The 21,060-nt window shown below is 46.2% G+C and overlaps 2 protein-coding genes across 2 annotated transcripts in view; both read right to left on the bottom strand.

Annotated features, from left to right (window-relative positions):
• LOC137355893 (cdc42 effector protein 2-like) overlaps positions 1-9,669 on the bottom strand; it is a 39,389-nt gene extending 29,720 nt beyond the window's left edge. Inside the window, exon 1 of the mRNA XM_068021508.1 lies at positions 9,060-9,669. The gene's annotated coding sequence lies outside the window, so the exon portion shown is untranslated. The remainder of the gene's footprint in view (positions 1-9,059) is intronic.
• Positions 9,670-19,344: 9,675 nt separating this feature from the next.
• pola2 (polymerase (DNA directed), alpha 2) overlaps positions 19,345-21,060 on the bottom strand; it is a 32,555-nt gene continuing 30,839 nt past the window's right edge. The window contains exon 18 of the mRNA XM_068021505.1: positions 19,345-19,828. Within this exon, the coding sequence (XP_067877606.1) occupies positions 19,679-19,828 (150 nt within the window). The 3' untranslated portion in view covers positions 19,345-19,678. The remainder of the gene's footprint in view (positions 19,829-21,060) is intronic.

The raw sequence follows: 21,060 nt of genomic DNA, 5'->3' as shown, positions 1-21,060 counted from the left end.
AAAGGAGACGGTGGATCCTGTCGGATGGTTCCCCGAGCAGACTGTCAAAGTCATTTGGCGGAATGCTTCATCACCAGAACTTTCAAACAAGCACCAAAACGTAGCTTGGCTGGTGGTGAGAAGGGCCCTCCCCGTCAGATCCTTCATGCACACCCGAAGTCTCGCCCCCTCCGCACAATGTCCCCGCGGTGGCTGTGGTGGGGAAGAGACGGTCGCCCACCTCCTCCTGGAATGTGTCTTCGCAAAGCAGGTGTGGAAAGAGATGCAGTGGTTTTTGTCGAGGTTCATCCCAAGCAGCTCTGTAACACAGGAGTCTGTGCTCTACGGGCTGTACCCAGGGATGCACACCGAGACAAACATCAACTGCTGCTGGAGGACTATCAATTCGGTGAAAGACGCCCTTTGGTCTGCCCGAAACTTGCTGGTCTTCCAGCGCAAAGTGTTGTCCACCACCGAATGTTGCAGACTGGCACATTCCAAGGTCCAGGACTATGTGCTGAGGGACGCACTAAAGCTTGGGGCAGCCGCAGCAAAGGCTCAATGGGGAAAGACCACAGTGTAAGGTCCCTCCACCAAGCTGAACTGAGGGGCTGGATCCATGGGAAACCCCTCGAACTGTATCGTTAATATTTTCATTTGCTGTAAATGTAAAACTGTAATTGGCCTGACAATTGTGAAATGGAAGGGTTGTGAAGAAACTCATGATAGTATTGAAGGAAACTGATCTCCCTTGCAATGTTTGTATTTTTTGGTGCTGTTTGAAACTGTTTGGCAATGTAATTTTTACAGATTTTTATGAATAAAGTATATTTTGGAAAAAAAAAAGTAAAACCTCTTTCCAGCCAGAAATGTCAGAATTGCCTCCATAGTGTAGGAAGGAACTGAGGCACCTGGGTGCAGATCTAATGGTGAACAGTGTTGCAGTAGAAGGCTTTGGAAAGGGGAGCTGGGGGAGCAAGGGGGTCTTTTTTTTTAAGGGGGAAATCAAGATGGTGAACGGACTGTTCAGTGCGACAAGAACCAAGGTTATGCCAGGTTCATCGGTGCTGACTTAGCTGAGGCAGCAGGGAGCGTTACAATATAGTGGTTACCAGAGCTCCAAGGGTTAGTCTATGAAGAGAGATGACATAAATTGGGCTTGTATATCTTGGAATATAGAAGGTTCAGGTGTGATTTGATTGACTGTCTGTAGATAGAGAGAAACTTTGCTGCTGATGGGGGAGTGGTTCTAGGACATGGGGACATCACCTTAAAATCAGAGCCAGGCTATTCAGCAGAGAAATGAGCAAACATTTCTTCACGCAAAGGGTGTCAGAAGTGAAGAACTCTCTGCCACAAAAAAGAGCAATTGCTGGAGCTCAATTGATCATTCTAAATCTGAGATTGATAGATTTTTTTTGCTAGCCAAGGGAGATGGAGCCAAGGCAGGTAAATGTAGTTAGGATACAGATCAACCATGATCTGACTGAATGGGGGAACAAGCACAAGGGGCTGAATGGCCTCCTCCTGTTCTTATTGGCCTCAGGAAGCCTGGAGCAGGGCTGCAGGTTGACATGCATCACAGAATTCAGCATGGAGGTACAGCAGTTAGGAAGGCATACGGAATGTAAGCATTTATTGCAAGGGGGATGGAGTATAAAAGTAGGAAAGTCTTGCTACAACTGTGCAGGGCTGTGAGACCACACCCAGAGCACTGTGTACAGTTTTGGTCTCCTTACTTCAGGAGGGATATACTTGCATTAGAAGCAGTTCAGAGAAGAATCACTAGGTTGTTTCCTGGATGAGGGGTTTGACTTATGAGGAAAGGTTGAGCAGGTTGGGCCTCTGCTCACTGGAATTCAGAAGATTGAGAGGTGATCTTATTGAAACATATAAGATTCTGAGGGGGCTTGACAGGGTAGATGCTGAGAGGATGTTTCCCCTCATGGGGAATCTAGAACTAGGGGACAGTTTCAAAATAAGGGGTCACCCTTTTAAGATGGAAATGAGGAGAAATTTCTTCTTTCAGAGTGTCGTTAATCTTTGGAACTCTCTTCCCCAGAGAGCAGTGGAGGTTGGGTCATTGAATATGTTCAAGGCTGAGTTAGATTTTTGATCCACAAGGGAGTCAAAGGTTACGGGGGACGGGCAGGAAAGTGGAGTTAAGGCCACAATCAGATCAGCCATGATCTTATTGAATGGCGGAGCAGGCTCGAGGGGCTGAATGGCCTTCTCCTGCTCCGATTTCTTATGATCTTACGAAATCAGCCAGAGTTCCCCTTTCTAATTCCTACTGGAGGGTTCTGGAGGGTGTGGCAAGAAGGGGAGTAAAATCAGAAAGAACTAAATTTTAAAAAATGTGTCTTCCCCTAATACAAAACAGAATATATTTCAGACAGGAACCTGGCCTCAAGAATGTTGGGTTATTTTCCCCTAGTGACTAGCCAAGAAAATCACAGACGTCACTGCACACTGTGATGTTACAGCTATCAACTGAGGGAAATGACTAAAGGTGCAGTGAAACTGGTGATCGCACTGTCTGGAGGAGCGTTATGGAAATGAACCTAGTATCTTTCGGCAGCCCGAGGACAGTCTCGTTTCCCTGTGTGCTGACTCCATGTGGGGGAGAGGGAGGGAGGGGGAAGAATGAATACAGCTGCCGGAACTTTCTTATGGGAAAAACCAAACAATGAGATGATTCTCAAGTGGATTGAACAGTGCAACAGGATGTGAAGGCATATATATGTAACCATCTACTCCCAAACACCCAAGGATGTCGCTAGCAGTCTGTGCTAAGAGCTGTGATCTACTTGGAGAACTGATCCAGGAATGGGTGAGCAGCTGGTACCATCAGCACCACGGAATCCCCAAGAAAACAATGAATTAATTCTGCCTTTATATTACAGCGAGACTGTCACCAATCCAGTGATAATGCAGGCAGGATATTGTTAGAGAACACAAGGAGAGTACCAATACCCCAACAACAAATTGCATTTATATAGCACCTTTAACAGCAAAATGTCCCAACTTGCTTCACAGGAACATAAATCAGACAAAATTTGACGCCGAGCCACATGAGGAGACGTTAGGGCAGGTGAGCAAAAGCTTGGTCAAAGAGGTAGGTTTTAAGGAGCATCTTACAGAAGAGATAGATTTAAGGAGAGAATTTCAGAGATTAGGGCCGAGACGCCCAAAGGCACAGCTGCTAATGGTGCAGCAATTACAATTGGGAATGTGCAAGAGGTCAGAATTAGAGGCGTACAGAGCGATCTTGGGAGGTTATATGGCTGCAGGAGGTTACAGAGATAGGGAAGAAGAGGCCTTGGAGGGATTTGAAAACAAGGATGAGAATTTTAACTCTTTCATCAAATCACACAGAAGCCAAAGGGAATCGGGGGAAAACTCTTCACAGGCTGCAGTCATACCTGGCCCAGACGGAGACGGTTGTGTTTGTTGGAGGTCAATCATCTCAGCCTCAGTACATCGCTACAGGAGATCCTCAGGGTAGTGTCCTAGGCCCAACTTTCTTCAGCTGCTTCATCAATGACCTCCCCTCCATCATAAGATCAGTCCCATCAGTAACCCTTCAGATAATGAAGCAGTCCATGCCCACATGCAGCAAGACCTGGACAACATTCAGGTTTGGGCTGATAACATTTGTACCACACAAGTGCTAGGTAATCACTATCTCCAAGACAATAGAGTCTAACTATCTCCCCTTGACGTTCAATGGCATTACTATCGCTGAATCCCCCACCATCAATATCCTGAGGGGTTGCCATTGACCTGACACTGAACTAACTTGACCAGCCACAGAAATGCTGTGGCGACAAGAGCAGATTAGAGTCTGGGTATTCTGCGACAGTTTACTCACCTCCTGACTCCCCAAAGCCTCTCCATAAGGCAAAAGTCAGAAGTGGGATGGAATACTCTCGCCTTGCCTGGATGGGTGCAGCTGCAACAACACTCAAAAAGCTCAACACCATCCAGGACAAAGCAGCGCGCTTGATTGGCACCCCATCACCGGCTTAAATATCCACTTCCTCCACTGTGGCTGTAGTGTGCACCATCTACAGGATGCACTGCAACAACTTTCCAAAGCTTCTTCGACAGCAACTCCCAAACCTGTGGCCTCTACTGCCTATCAGCATAAGGGCAGCAGGTGCATAAGAACAGCATCACCTCCAAGTCATACACTATCCTAACTTGGACATATATCGGCTGTTCATTGTTGCTGTGTCATAATCCTGGAACTCGCTATTAAACTGCATTGTGGCAGCACCTTCACCACGACTGCATTGATTGTAAAGGCAGCCCACCACTGCCTTCTCAATGGCAACTAAGGATGAGCAATAAATGCTGGCTTTGCCAGTGATGCCCACATCTGAGAATGCCCGATAACACAAAATCTTCTAGTATCCTAACTATCAACAAAATTCACTCTTCTAGTATCCTAACTCTCTCATCAAACCCAACCCCTCTAATATCTGAACTTTCTCATCAAAGCCCATCCATCTAGTCCCCGAATTTCTCTGGTCTAAAACTTCTCTCTCCGAAACCCATCGCTCCAGTACTCAACTTTCCCATAAAAATTCACCCCTCTTGTACATTAACTCTTCCTTTTAAGTTCGTCCTTCTAGTCCCCTAACTCTCCTACTGAAGCTCATCTCACTATTCTCCTAACATTCAAAGCCTAGTATTCATCTGTGCTTTAAATTACCCTAAAGTCTGTGTCTCTACTCCCCTGCCTTCAGAATATTCAGAAGTTCATTCTTGTATCGAATTAAAGCTGTATTTCACATGGGTTTAATATTACCTCTTCTCCTACTATGCAGCTTTTAATGCAATATTCATGCTTTTCAGAGACCCATTACTCCTACAATCTCCTGTACACTGTTCCAGTAATATAGACCCACCAGCTTCACACCCCTACAATCTGTTAAAAAAAAAGGGTCTCACTCACCTTACATGCTGTCACTAAGAACTGCAATTTAAAGCAGAGTTCTGAAGACACATAGCATCATTATGGCACAGAGGGAGGGCTTTCAGACCCATTGAGTCCATGCTGGCTCCCTGTAGAGCAATCCAGTCAGTCCCATTCTCCCACTCGATCTCCTTAGCCTTGCAAGTTTATTTCCCTCAAGTGCCCAACCAATTTCCTTTTGAAATCATTCATTGTCTCCACTTCCACCACCCTCGTTGGCAGCGAGTTCCAGGTTATTACCACTCGCTGCATAAAAAAATTCTTCCTCACATCCCCTTTGTATCTCTTTCCCAAAACCTTGTGCCATCAGCTAATTGGAACAGCTTGTCTTTGTCTACCTCATCTAAAACTGTCATAATTTTGTACACCTCTATCAAATCTCCCCTCAATCTCCTTTGCTCCAAGGAGAACAACCCCAGCTTCTCCAACCTAACCTTGTTGCTAAAATCCCCTCATCCCTGGAACCATTCTGGTAAATCTCCTCTGCACCCACTCAAGGACCCTCACTCACATCCTTCCTAAACTGTGGTGACCAGAACTGGACACAATACTCTAGTTGGGACCCGACCAGAGCTTTATAAAAGTTCAGAATAATTTCCCTACTCAATATCTCTATTTATGAAGCCCAAGATCCCATCTGCTATGCTAACTAGTCTCTCAATATGTCCTGCCACCTTCAAAGTGCTATGCACATGCAGCCCCAGGTGCCTTGGTCCTTGTACACTCTTTAGAACTGTATCATTTAGAGAGGATGGCCTCTCCCCATCCCTTCTGCCAAAATGTATCACCTCACACTTCTCTTTACTAAATTCCATCTGCCACTTGTCTGCCCATTCTGCGAGCCTATCTATGCCTCGTTGCAGTCAATTGGTATCATGCTCACTGCCTGCCACACCTCCAAGTTTGATATCATTGGCAAATTTTACTCTGCATTCCAATATCCAAGTCATTTATCAAAAACAGCGATGCTCCTAGCACTGACCCTTGGGGAACACCACTGTCTACCATCCTTCAGTCTGAAAAACAACCATTTACCACAACTCACTGTTTTCTGTCATTAAGCCAATTTTTTATCCAAGCTATTCCATGAGCCTCAATTTTATTAATCAGCCTTTTATGTGGTACTTTGTCAAATGCTTTCTTAAAATCCATATGGACAACACCCATTGCTTCCCCATCATCAACCTTCTCTGTGACTTCATCAAAAAATTCAATTAAATTATTCATATAGCCTTGAGTTCACTCTTAAGAATATATCTCCAATTAAATGGTTAACAAGAAGTTGCCGAGTTGGAAGTTTTGGTGTGACTGCCCAAATACCAAACTCCGTCCTCTCCACGCTCCTCCCCCAACCGGTCCTGTAGATACTGTGTCATTTATCTCCTGGAGCCTAGCCAAGGTAACTAGCATTTTCTTAAGCAGCACATCTCTCTGTGTGTTTCACTGTTGCAGCGACAGCTTCCTGCTCCTTATCCTTCAGCTATTGCCTCATGTTACTTTTCTGTGGGTCCTTCTGTTCATATCCCCAGTCCTTCTGGGCCATTCACAGCCCGAGTCTGATTGATGCCTGTAGGATGGGGAACTGCTGGACAATTAGGGAGTTTCTCTATTGGTAGTGGCATGGTACTGGGGGCAGTATGCAACACTATAAAGAAGTTGACACTTTGTGCCCCTATCACATGATCGGACCCCTCAAGGGAAGTCACTGAAGACTACTCTGATTAGTTCTCACGTGCGTGCTCTCCACTCCTCAGGACAACATGACTGAGATAGAGAACTCTGTAGACTGCACAGTATTACATGTGCTTTTATTCTCATTGCATTAGTACAATGTATTGCTGCCTCAATGAAGTATGTCACAATTCAAGCCTCAATATACAGTCCCATTCTGTGCTTTACATTCTTTAAACTTCCATTTATCTAGTGCCTTTCATCTGCTCAGGAAAGTGCATCATGGATTATACTGTTTGAGGTGCCATCACTTTTGCTTTTCTAAAAACAGCAGGATCCCGTAAAAAGCAGAGGTGAATGACCAGTTTTGGTGGAGTTGGTTGAGGGAAGAAAGTTGCCCCAGGACACTGGGAGAACTCCACTCTTCGAAATAGTGCCACTAGGAGCTTTTACATGTATATGGTCAAGCAGATATCAAAGATTTAGAGAGACAACATCAAAAGGGTATAGTAAGTATAAGTGGGAAGTTACAATCCAATTCACCAGGCTCACTTAAACTGGCAATCTCACTTAGAGGCCATAAGATGGTTGGCAAATTAAAATGTGGCATGCAGGTGTAGAGGGTGGGACAAGGTAAATTGATGGGGACAGTGTAAAGGGAGCTTTACTCTGTATCTAACCCCGTACTGTACCTGTCCTGGGAGAGTTTGGTGGGACAGTGTAGAGGGAGCTTTACTCTGTATCTAACCCCCGTGCTGTACCTGTCCTGGGAGTGTTTGATGGGGACAGTGTAGAGGGAGCTTTACTCTGTATCTAACCCCGTTTTTTTTTGTAGAGAGAGCTTTACTCTGTATCTAACCCCGTACTGTACCTGTCCTGGGAGAGTTTGGTGGGACAGTGTAGAGGGAGCTTTACTCTGTATCTAACCCCCGTACTGTACCTGTCCTGGGAGAGTTTGGTGGGACAGTGTAGAGGGAGCTTTACTCTGTATCTAACCCCGTACTGTACCTGTCCTGGGAGAGTTTGGTGGGACAGTGTAGAGGGAGCTTTACTCTGTATCTAACCCCGTACTGTACCTGTCCTGGGAGAGTTTGGTGGGACAGTGTAGAGGGAACTTTACTCTGTATCTAACCCCATTTTTTTTTTTCTGATCTTGGAATTATGGAACTGCTTAATAGCCCCGGTTTTTTTTTCTTTTTTTTTTGGACAGTGTAGCGGGAGCTTTACTCTGTATCTAACCCCCCGTTTTTTTTTTGTTTTTTTTTCGTGCTGTACCTGTCCTGAGAGTGTTTGATGGGGACAGTGTAGAGGGAACATTACTCTGTATCTAACCCCGTGCTGTACCTGTCCTGAGAGTGTTTGATGGGGACAGTGTAGAGGGAGCTTTACTCTGTATCTAACCCCCGTTAGCACTGGGGGGTTAGTACTGTTAGCAGCAACCTTAACTTGGCAACAAGAATGCAACCAGGTTACTGGACAGGGGATGGAACCAATGCTATTTGCTTTACCAACGTTGATAATTCCTTGTGCACTGTAGTAATACTGCTGGACTGTACTCACTTAGTTTAGTTTAGAGATACAGCACTGAAACAGGCCCTTCGGCCCACCGAGTCTGTGCCGACCATCAACCACCCATTTATACTAATCCTACACTAATCCCATATTCCTACCACATCCCCACCTGTCCCTATATTTCCCTACCACCTACCTATACTAGGGGCAATTTATAATGGCCAATTTACCTACCAACCTGCAAGTCTTTGGCATGTGGGAGGAAACCGGAGCACCCGGAGGAAACCCACGCAGACACAGGGAGATTTTGCAAACTCCACACAGGCAGTACCCAGAATTGAACCCGGGTCGCTGGAGCTGTGAGGCTGCAGTGCTAACCACTGCGCCACTGTGCCGGGAGTGTTTGATGGGACGGTGTAGAGGGAGCTTTGCTCGTATCTACACTGTGGTAGAGGAGCTACAATTTGCTCTGGGTTAGAACAGGGTGGGGTGGGGGGGGTGAAGGTGGAAAAATCAGCCGCTATCTGGTGATGCCTTATAGAAAGTGTGGGCATTGGGCGAAGAAAGGACCGGACTACAGCTTCCTCCATGGTTAGACAGCATGTTGGCAGTCATGCGAAGAATGAACACTGAGGCAATGGACAATGGCAGCATATGTGGAGCTGTGTCCCCAAAGACAGCCCCGTAGACAATGAAGCACTCCCTCAGTAGTGCACTGAAGTGTCAGCCTGGATTATGTGTTCAAGTCTCAGGAGTGGGACTTGAAATCACAACCTTTTCATTGGTGGGACCAGTTTGAGCGGTCATACGGCCTCCTCCTGCTCCTAATGTTCTTATCTTCTGATACGAGACAGTGCTACCCACTGAGTCACAGCTGATCACCCATTGGAAAGAAATAAAGTTCGGTACTTACCGTCAGTAAGAACACATTTTCTTCGAAATCAACTTCTTTCTAAAGAGAAATGTTACGCAATCTTTCCTACAATTTATAAAATGTTCCCCACTCCTCCAGGTTTTAATTGTAAACGGCAGACATCCCAATTCTCTCACTCTCCCGTTTTAAAAAAAAACAGGCTCAAATTCTTCAGTGGCTCCGAACCATTTCTGCTTCCTTTCCACGTCGGTCGAGCCACAATTTGTCCACAAATTGAGATTTTTGGTAATCTGAAATCGTTTGCCAGCCCAGTGTCCCTGGTCTCACTGGGAAGGTGCCCAGCTCAGGCTAGGGCTTCCCCACGAATTGCAAGCCTCTATTAAGCAGAATTTGACATCTCACCCTGTTTCTAATTAAGGTGTAAATTTCAAATCTCTTTTACAGGTCAAGCTGAACTCTTCTCTCTCCCTCACACATACACATAAGCCCCCAAACTTTATGTGCAATCAGCGTTGACAAATTATTCTGTTTTCCCCTGCTTGAATTGTCTCTTTCATTTCTTCTGTCCAACAGTTTGTCTGGGCTGAGGGACAGAAGCGTCTCCACTAATCTCTTCTGAAAAGAGCCTTGGCACAGCTTCACAATCAGCTCCTTGAGAATGGGACTCGAGGCATTCAGTCGTATTGTTTCAAACACAGCGTGATGTCAGCGTTCTTAACTCATTCACAACCCCAGCAGAAGCAGCACCCCTCCATTCCCCTCCTCCTCCTGGAGTGCAGGCAGCATGTAATCTCAATTATGTCATCCCCAACCTTTTGAGCAGCATTGTGTGTGCATAAGCGTACGAGAGGAGCACTTTGTTTTGTCTTCGTTTGGTGCGTCAAGGGAGGAGGCGGCAGATGGTCTAACGGTTCACACCCCTCCCCCATCCCCACCCTCTGAACAAGGCTCGCTTGGACTGCCAAGCTTGTCATTCAGCTGGCTTTCAGGGTCCCCACCCCCCTTCCCGTGGCTTTCAAAGCAGAGACAGCACAGACACCAGGACTCGACCTCTGACCCAATCTTTTGCTCAACCATACATCAACGTATGGCTCCATCTATTCTCAACACCACCCTCCACCCACCTCACCCCTTCCTTCCCAGAAGCTGCTGGGATTCATCTCAAGTACCGGCAGCTCGACAGCAACATGGCTGAGAGAGTCGAGACTCTTGCAGAAACGCACGTCAATTTAAAACAAACTATTGATGCATCTCGCGCCAACTCCATTTCAAATTGCGTGAAGCAGCCTCGTCGGGCGATGCGGTACACAGCCCAAGAGCCGAGGTGCCTGCAGCAGCTTCCTACAGCTCCATCTCCTCCAGCACTTGCTGCTGAGAGTGCACCACATGACCAGGGCTCAGACTGCGTGACCAGGCATGTCTACAATCAAGTCTCTGTTTTACATCAACAGTGGAAGCAAAGGAAAATGGGTTTTCCATCACTGGAAACAGAAAGGGAAATTCAAAAATATAAACTGGGTGCGACACATCTAATCTCTTTTCAATTAGACTTTTCATTTTTCTCCCCTTCTCCCATCTTCACTACATCTGTGATTAGGTTGCCACATTTTTGATACAAGCTCCTTGCTGGTGAACCACCTTGCAATGTTTTGCTGCATTAAAAGATCTACATCGGTGCAAATTACTGTGTGTAGTTGTTCCCCTCTGGACTAATGACAGGAGAGTAGAGGAGGGGAGGGGAGCCAGCCAGGGCTCATTTGCGACATTCGATGACTAGCCTCATGCACCGGGAAAGGCCACTTAGGGCAAGATGGCTGGGGGTGGGGTGGGGTGGGGTGGTTCACTGTGGAACCAGACCCCAGTATGAATCAAGAGACAAAAGTGAAAGATGTCCTTGGGCAAGTGGGCCTAGGTTTCTGAGTAATAAAGAACACATGCAGAAATTTTGTATTAAAAACAATCTGCTGAGAAGTCTGGCATGAGATGGCATTATGAACCATGTCCGAATCGGGTGCATGTGACCCTCAGCGCGCCAGGTCACACTCCCAAGCACATTTATGCCCACACACATGACAGTGAATCTCACTGCCAGTAACATGCCAGTTAAACCAGCTGAACTTCAGCCCCAGGCCGTGCGTCTACTCCACAGTTTCTGTAACATCCACATGCTGAGTTCAAGCGATGGGACTGAATCACCTCAAGAATATGCCTGGTGCTTGGTGGCCTCACCTCCTCACTGCTATAAGGTCTCCATCACACCACACGCCACTCCTTGGATGAGCACAGATAGGCCCCCTCCTGCGTCAGGGACGTGACCACAAATTCTAGGCCGGCACTCCAAGTGCGGTACTGATGGAGGGGGCCGTCTTTCAGATGGGGCGTTAAACTGAGGTCTTGTCTGCCCGCTCAGGTGGATGTAAAAGATGCCGCGGCCCTGTATTGGAAGACGTGCAATAGGGTTCTCCCCGATGTCCTGTTGCCAATATTTATCATTCCATTAAAATAGGTCATCTGGTCATTATTGGCCTGCTGTTGTGGGATCTTGCTGTGCACAAATTGGCTGCCATGACTACACTTTAAGCAGTACTTCATTGGCTGAGAGATCATGAAAGGTGCTATATAAATGCAAACTTGCTTTTGTTTGTACACCGAGGAAAGGTCTGAACCTTTAGGAGACAGTGGGCGAAGAAGTAATTGGATAGGATGGGATAAAGCTGCACCTTAAATAAAAGTGTATTTATTTTAAAAAGCATCATTCGGGAAGGTTTTGAATTTCAACAGCTGTTATTTCTAAGTGACTGAATCAACATGCAAAGGAGGAATGAAATGGGAAATTGAGTACGTTCCCACAAAAGCAATGAGTAGATGAACCCCAAGCAACTCTCCACAATACCACTGAAATAAATGGAGCTGACAGCCAGGTTAAAGGGGACAGCAAAGTCTTTTTTTCCTTCAGCTGAGAGGAATGCGTTGCACCATTTGTTTGTTGTCTTAACAGATTCTTTCAGCAGCCACCCAGCAAGAAAATGTTCCAGATAAAATCTTTGGATGTTGTGAGGTCGCAAAAGGCGCTATATGAATGCAAATCTTTCCCCAAAGGGCTTCGGGCAAGTTAACTCCTTTGTGCGGGACAGTGACTGTTGTTTGGCAAGGCAGGGCAGCCATTTTGAGACAGCTACCTCCCACAGGCAGCCACATAATGGACAAAACAGAACACCACATCAGTAAAGTTCCAACCAAAAATACTGGGCCGGCTCAGTCAGTGATTTGCAAACCCTTCAACTGCCAGAATCTCCTTCACACACGGTCAAAACAAAATATACATAGAGTTCACAGCACAGAAACAGGCCATTCAGCCTACCTAGTTTATGCTGGTGCTAGTGCGACACACGAGTCTGCTGTCACCCTTCATGGAGGTTTTCTCAATAATTAACAAACCCAATAACGTAAAGCCATATCCCCCTCCAACGCTGCCAAGAGTCTACGATTTTCCTGGCTGCTGACCCCCAACCTCTCAGAAAAACCTGCTGTCGGATGCTTGGCAAAATGCTGTAGCACGTTGCAAGGAAAAATCCGGAAATAAAGCATTTCCCCCCAGCACCTTTCCCCACCTCAGTACGTCCCAAAGCACTTCACAGCCAATCAGGTACTTTTGGAGGTGTAATCACTGTTCTAATGTAGGAAGCACAGCAGCCAAATTGCACACAGCAAGATCCCACAAACATCAACGTGATAATGACCCAGACCATCTGTTTTTAGTGATGTTGGTTGAGGGATAAATATTGTCTCCAGGACACCGGGGAGAACTCCCCTGCTCTTCTTCCAATAGTGGCCGTGGGATCTTTTACATCCACCCGAGAGGGCAGACGGGGGCCTCGGTTTAATGTCTCATCTGGAAGATGGCACCTCTGACAGTGCGGTGTTCCCTCAGTACTGATACTGGGACTGTCGGCCTGTATTATGTGGGGCATGAATCCATAACCTTCTGACTCAAAAGTGAGAGTGCAACCCACTGAACCATGGCAGACACTCAAGAGGGAGAGAGAGGGAGAGCGTGCTGCTCCTCCAAGGACCTCTGCATGACTTTCGTTCACTCAACGCCCTATCCAATAACAAGAAAGCAGCAATCGAGTAAAATCAATTGCAGAGAAGGTGCCCACTTCACACACTATTCCAAACGTGGCCTCACCGGAAGTTAAGAACAAGCGAGTCCAGGGTTATGGGGGGCAGACAGGAAAGTGGAGTTAAGGCTACAATCAGATCGGCCATGATCTTATCGAATGGAGAGGCTGTCTTGAAGGGCCAAATGCTCTACTCCCGCTCATATTTCTTACCTTATGTTAACTTGTTCCAACGCAATAGCCCAGTGCCCTTGAAATGCATTTCTGGTAAATACACATTAACTGGAGACTTTCAGTTTGCTCCAAACCCTTCCCTTCTCACTGATGGGCACGAGGCATCCCTTTGCCCTGTCGACCTTTCCTGTTCCAATTGTTTGTTTATCTACAATCAATCCAGCTGCCATTATTTTCAGCCTGTTCTCCTAACTGCCCCAGGGTCGCTTTGAGTGCTGTCCATCTCCTTTCTACTCACTGCCTGGCTACTTATGGCAGCAGAATGTCCAACGTCAGGACCCTACTCCACATTTTTTCTAAATAGTGTGAACAGCACAGAATTCACCCCCCGCCCCCCAGAACACTCTAATCCCCCAGCCAGAGTTCCTTTCAATTATCTTCCCCCTTCTGATGGTCAAGATGGTTTTCAACACCAACAGGAGGCTTCCCACTAGCTTGGAGCCTCAATCTCTCTGAAGCAGAGATGCACGAGTTATTCCACTTTTCAGAAATACAAGTTACATCCCCCTGACTGCCCTCCTCTTACTCTAATGTAGCTACTTCTGTAAAGAGTAAGGGTCAACCTGTTGTTTTCTCCCTCCCCTCCTCTTCCCCTGAACGGACTGACTCCTTGCTACCGTAGATCTGCAGGTCCTGGGCCCCACTGCTACCTTGTCCAGGTGCTAATCTTCATGGGTGAGCCTAGTTGGTGAATGATGTTCAGGCTAATCAAACACTAGGGGCATCACAGACCAGCCTAATTCTGATCTCACCTGAAAATCCCCAAACGGACAAACTGCACGGGTTACTGGATCGCGATCAGGAGCGAAAACGTTAGTCAATTTTTCTCTTCCCAAACCCAAGAGAACTGAGGGCAATTGTAGTGCCTCAGTCACAGGACTGGCCGCGATCAACTAACTTAGTGGAGACTGGGAATAGAAACTCTGTGCATTTTACTCAGTGTCTGCCACTGAGCTTTTAGAAACAAAGAACAAGACCAAGATACTCAGCCTGCGCCTGTTCCACCATTCAATGAGATCATGACTGATCTGTATCTGAACTCCATCTACCCGTCTTGGTTCTATAACCCTTAATAACCTTACCTAACAAAAACTATCATTCTCAGTTCTGAGCTAACCTCAGCACTTTTTTGTGGGAGAGTTTTCCAGTTTTCCACTCCCCTTTGTGAGGAATTGCTTCATGACATCACCCCTGAACGGCCCTGGCTCGAATTTTAAGGTTCTGCCCCCTTGTTCTGGACTCCCCCCACTAGAGGAAATAGTTTTGCTCTCTCTACCCTATGAACTCCTTTAATTATCTTAAACACCGTGATTAGATCACCTTCTATACCGATCTACATTTCTTAAATTAATACAACACAAAAATGGAATGATTTACATCTGCTCTTATAACACTTCCCCAGTCATACATTAAAAACAACTGCAGTGCAGGCTCCTGCACTACGTTACGCACTAATGGACTTGCCCTCCTGAGAAAACTCCAAATTCAATAATCTATATGATCTGATAGGGTAACAGGTGGCTGCGATGAGCTGAAGGCTGTAACATAACCTCAAGGTTCTGATGGCTTTATATAAAGTGCTCCAGCTACACTGCCCAGTCTAAGGTTTCATCTGAATCATTTGCCTGTGCTGCAGCTTTGGAAGGCTCACCGGGCCAACTGATATACTTTACACCACATACTTGGTGTGAGACGTACTGCAACACTTAAGAGTGGGACACCCCCTGACCTCGAAAGAGAGTGCTGATTGAGTTAGTCACCGACCGTTGCAGAGTAAAAGAACTCCCATTTATGCAGCAACCTTCACTGGTTCAGGATGTTCCAAAGTGTTTCGCAGTCAATGACATACTGCTTGTTGAAGTGTGCTCACTGTTATAACGTAGGAAATGTGGCAGCCAATATGCACATGACAAGCACCCCACAAACAGCAATGTGATAATGATCTGATCACTTGTATTAGATATTGGTTGAGGGATAAATATTTGCTCCAGGACACTGAGGAGATCGCTTGGTCCAATAGCGCCACAGATTCTTTTATAACCTTCTGAGAGGGCAGACGGGGCCTCGATTATAGTGGGGTTGGGGAAGGGATGGGGAGAAAAAGTGTAGAGTTTAGACCGAAAACCTGAGGCAACAGCTGTGTTTCACTGTCCCCTGTAACCTCATTTAATCGTAGGTTGCACTAGTTTCTGGTGTAGGAGAGGAGAAAGTAAAAAGCTGGTGCTTTTTTTTTTTGCAGGCTGAGAAATTTAAAACAAAAAAAAGTTTGGAAATTAAGTCAACTTTTCCAAATCGTCCCTTCAGGGAGTTAGGAAATATTCTGTAACAATGAGTTATATTGAAAAAATTCCAGATGGCAACTATCTGAAGCCACAAAGCATTAATTTAGGACATAGCACAGATTCTGTTAACTCTCTAGTGGCTGAATTCCTCATTCCTCGAGTTTGTTGTATTTTTATAATTTACTCCTCTCCCCTCCTTTTGAGTAGCACCACCTTAGCAGCGCTATAATACACTGTGCATTATATATCATAATGACCCAGTGCTTATAAAACACAGAATCCTTCAGTGATAGCCATAGCACAGTGGGTAGCACTCTCACCCGAGTCAGCCTTTGGGTTCAAGTCCCAGAGACTTGAGCACACAATCTAGGTTCACACTGCCAGTGTGGGAGCGCTGCACTGTGGGAGGTGGTGTCTTTTGAACGAGACGTTAAACCAGGGCCAGTTTGCCCTCTCGGGTTTTCAGTCAGTGAACTACACACTTTTCCCCCCCCTCTTCTCCCTCCCACAACCAACCCCTCCCCACCCCACTATAATACCGTCTGCCCTCTCAGGTGGTCATAAAAGAAACTACGGCGCTATTGGACAAAGCGTTCTCCTCGGTGTCCTGCAGCCCATATGTATCCTTCAACCAATATCTAATACAAGTGATCAGGTCATTATCACACTGCTGTTTGTGGTAGTTTGTCCTGTGAAAATTGGCTGTCACATTTCCTATATTACAATAGTCACCACACTTCAGAAAAAGTAATATACACGGTCCATGTGATCTCCTGGACTGGTTTTTGCAAGTCTTTTCTTTTACAATGAGCAGCTGCTGTTTATATATTAAAAAAAGAACTCCTGGCAGCAAGTTTAAGGCACTACGTTCTTAGAATTCGGCTGATCATAGAATGGCTAAAGCACAGGAGGTCATTCAGCCTATCCTGTTTGTGCTGGCTCTCCCATAGCAGTTCAGCTAGTCTTACACCCCTGCCTTTTTCCTGTTGCCCTGCAAATTCTCTCTTCAGATAATTATCCAATTCTCTTTTGAAGGCCTCGATTGAATCTGCCTCCACTGCACTCAGGCAGTGCATTCCAGATCCTAACCACTCACTGCATAACATTTTACTCATGTCACCTTTGGTTCATTAGCTATTTATCTTAAATCGGTGTCCTCTGGTTCTTAACCCTTCCGCTAATGGGTACAGTTTCTCCCTACCTACTCTGTCCATACCCCTCAGGATTTTGAACACTTCTATCAAATCTCCTTTCACCCTTCTCTTCTCTAAGGAGAACAGCCCCAGCTTCTCCAATCTATCAATGTTACTCAAGTCCCTTATCTCTGGAACCATTCTTGCAAATCTTTTCCGCATCCTCTCTAATGCCTTCATAACTTTCCTAAAGTGTGGTGCCCAGAACTGGATACAATACTCCAGTTGAGGCTGAACCAATGTTTTATAAAGGTTCATCTTAACCTCTTTGCTTTTGTACTCTATGCCACTATTTTTATAGTCCAGGATCCCATATGCTTTAACTGCTTTCTCAATCTGCCCTGCCACCTTCAATGATTTGTACACATAAACCCCCACATCCCTCAGCTCTTGCACCCCCTTTAGAATTGTATCCTTTAGTTTATATTGCCTGTCCTCATTCTTCCTCCCAAAATGTATCACTTCACACTTCCCTGCCTTCAATTTCATCTGCCAATGTCAGCCCAATCCACCAGCCTGTCTATGTCCTCCTGAAATTTATCTCTGCCCTCCTCACAGCTCACTATACTTCCAAGTTTTGATTTGGTTTGTTTCAAGGCATGGTTTGTTCTGCCTATTTCTGAAACTATGCTCCTTTATTTCCTCCACCTCTAGTTTTACTATCTGGTTTTTCTTTTCATGATGCAAGAGATGCTGTGCATCCTTCACTTTGTCATATCTATTAAAGAGTCTTCACCGCGCTGTCCCGCTAGGCTGAGAGGAAATGCACAGCTTGATGTCGAGCCTTAAAGTCCACCAAGATCCTTGATTCAACCTCCAGTTGTGATGTTTGATGGACTCAGACCATTGGCTTCAGGGATGGGGAAGTAGGAATGGAGAATTGGTCAGAGCCCCTGCTCAATTGCTCCTCCGGAAACAGCATGAGAGATTATCAGGAGAGGACAGTGTAAAAGTATCAGAGGTGAGCTATCGTCTGCAGAACCGTACCCCATGCACAAGTCGGTGTCCTCAGGAGTCAGCTTGGCTCAGTGGGTAAAACACTCTCTCTTGCTTCAGAGTTAGAAGGTTGTGGGTTCAAGTCCCACTCTGGAGATTTTCATACATAATTCAGGCTGGCATTTCAGTGCAGTATGAAAGGAAGTGCTGCACTGTGGGAGATGCCAGCTTTCAGATAAAACTACACCAAGATTCTTCTGCCTACTCAGGTGGAGGTTAAGGATCCAGCAGCACTTTTGGAAGAGCACGGAATTCTTCTGGAGTCTTGGCCAACATTCATCCTTTAACCAACACCACCACAAACCCATTGACTAATCATTTCTTATGTGCAGACTGGTTGCCGTGGTTCCCTAAATGACAGTGGCTTCACATCAAAGTAATCCATGCACTGTAAAGCACTTTGGGATGTCCTGCAGATGTGATAAGGCAGTACATAAATCGAAGTTCTAATAGGGATGCTGGACCATCAATGGGATTTAATTGACATACACTCACTCACCAGTTATGCATTCAAGAGCATCTTGGTGCCTTACAACTTCTCCAGACCAGACAACTGGATAATTTGCCAATGGCATCAATTTCTTGACCGAACAAAAACCCAGAGCAATGCTCCCACCCTCTTTGCTGGTGAGGGTGGCCCACCTACCCCGAAGGTGGGGGTTACCAGAACATAGATCACGAGCATGATCATGTCTCATCACTCTGTGGTTTGTGACGTGGCAATGAGCCAACACAGTCTGTGCTTCTGTTTATATTTCTCTCATACATTTACCACAGACAGATTTAACTGTTGCGATGTTATCAGGTGACTTCCTACAGCAGTACTTATAATTACATCCCAGAACTAGGCTACTCGATTATTCTCATCCTCGTACTCAAATCCCTCCCCATCTCTGGAACCTCCTCCAGCCCAAAACTCTGATATGGCTGCACTCTTCCAATTCTGGCCTCGTGTATTTGTTTTGCAGCAGTAGTAGCAGCCGTGCCTCCAGCCTTCCGAGTAGCGGCAGCCGTGCCTCCAGCCTTCCGAGTAGCGGCAGCCGTGCCTCCAGCCTTCCGAGTAGCAGCAGCCGTGCCTCCAGCCTTCCGAGTAGCGGCAGCCGTGCCTCCAGCCTTCGAGACCCTAAGCTCTGGAATTTCCTCCCTAAACTTCTCCTTTAAACCTACATTTTTGATCAAACTTCTGGTCATCTGTCCTAATATCACCTTGTGTGGCTCGGGGTCAAACTTAGTCTGATTACAAAATGCCTTGGAACATCTTACTATGTTAGAAGCATACATAAATGCAAGTTGTTGCTGTAGGCTACAGATTTCTCTAGCCTCAGCATAGATGCCACTCCATAACCATATGTCATGAGGTACACATTGGGAGCAGCTGTTTCTCCTACCCTCCTTGGGAACTGACAGCAAGGTGTTCCTTATCAGGCGAGACATGAGCTCACCGTTTGACTCACAATTAAAACTTAAGCTCTCTGGAACCCAGCAGTAGACAAATGGGAACAATCAAATCATTTTATTTACATGAATAAACCACAGTGCCCCAAACTAGGAAGAGGGAGGAACAAAGTGCGAGAGCGAGAGAAAAAAAACAAACAATGCAGGGTTGACATGGTCTTGTTTCAACAAGTACTCTGCATCAGGCAAATGAAGTGCCTGTTCGATCTTGAATGAATGCTCAGCACGTGACTGGAAGGGTCCAGAGAGGAATCCCAATAGCAATCCCTGGTCTAACAAGATGCCTCTCAGTAAGACATGTCTGATTGTCCTCGTGTGGCTCTGGTATTTGCCCACATTCTGGACCATAGGATGAGAGTCCACCTGCCTTGGGAGGATCAGATTTTCACCACTTGGGCAGCCACGCAGGGAGTCTGTCGATCCACCTCCTTGTTATTCTGTTTCTGCACAAACAGGCGCCCGTAGGTCCCACCAACCTGACCCTTGGTTAACCTCCCAGGGTTGATGCAGATGCAGCCCAGGACATCCTGATTATGGATAAAGCACAAGGTGACCACCAAAGATTAAGAGTGTGTTCTGAGTTAGCACCTCCCACCAGCCCAGCGTATCCATACATCCCCTTCCTTCCTCCCTCCAGACGACCGAGCTAGGGTAAACACAAAACAAACTCCCTCGTAAAACGCCAAGCCACGACTCTTACAGCAGAGTTCAAGTCTCTTCCAAGGATAGCCCGAGCCACACATGGCTGTACCTATTAGGCTGTCCCCATGCTAATGGCTGTTAATGTTCAAACAAATGTATGGAAACAATGCAAAAGATACAGATTTCCTGCCAAACATTTATGAACCTAAACAATGGGTCACATTCACATTTATGTACAAGTTTACAAAAACAGGGACCAGGAGTGAAATATGCCTTGGGGTTGGTTATGGTTCCATGGGTTCACCATGGGGAATGGCTGCATAGTCACTGCTAACCACCCGCAGCCGTGGCTCAGTGCAGTGGGTAGCACTCTTGCCTCATGGGTTCAAGTCCCTCTGCAGAGGCTCGAGGCCCGTAATCCAGGCCAGCACGTGCAGTGCAGTACTGAGGGAGTGCGACACTGCCAAAAGGGCAGCCTATCAGATGAGGCATTAATCCCAAGGCCCTGCCTGCCCTCTCAAGTGGACATAATAGGTGTCACAGCCATTATTTGAAAAAACAAAGCAGGCGAATTCCCCCCGTGGCACTTTTGTGTGCAAATTAGCTGCTGTGTCTCCTACACTACAAAAGTGACTACGCTACAAAAAAAAGCACCTCATTGGTTGTAAAGTGCTTTGGGACCCCCTGAAGTAGTGAAAGGCTCTGTAGAAATACAAATGTTTCTTTCTTTTATGAGACTTTGACATAAGCTGGCAGGTCTTCCATGGCACTGGGGTCTGCAGTACAGTTTTGATGTTTCGCTGCTAAGCAGGCCTGTACCTTTAACATCGCTGCTCTAAACAGACACAGTCAAGTAACTGTAACAGCCAAGGTTAATCAGATGGCCATTGTAATTGGTTGTAAACTTCAGCTGGGAGGATGAGATCAATTATACTGGGGGACTCTGAACCCATCCTGCAAAACTCCCCCTTTCTCCCAACCTCAACAGCTCCTACTGCACCCAAGCCATTCAATATTTTCCCTCTCTCTGGGAGATTGCTGAATTAAGGCCAATGTCATGCTGTGTATCCTTGTCTGCTGGGAACTGGGCTGAGACTGACAATACATGTCACATGGA

The sequence above is a fragment of the Heterodontus francisci genome, chromosome 44 (genome assembly GCF_036365525.1).
Source record: "Heterodontus francisci isolate sHetFra1 chromosome 44, sHetFra1.hap1, whole genome shotgun sequence".
Taxonomy (NCBI): Eukaryota; Metazoa; Chordata; class Chondrichthyes; order Heterodontiformes; family Heterodontidae; genus Heterodontus; species Heterodontus francisci.
This window is presented reverse-complemented; position numbering and strand designations above follow the sequence as displayed.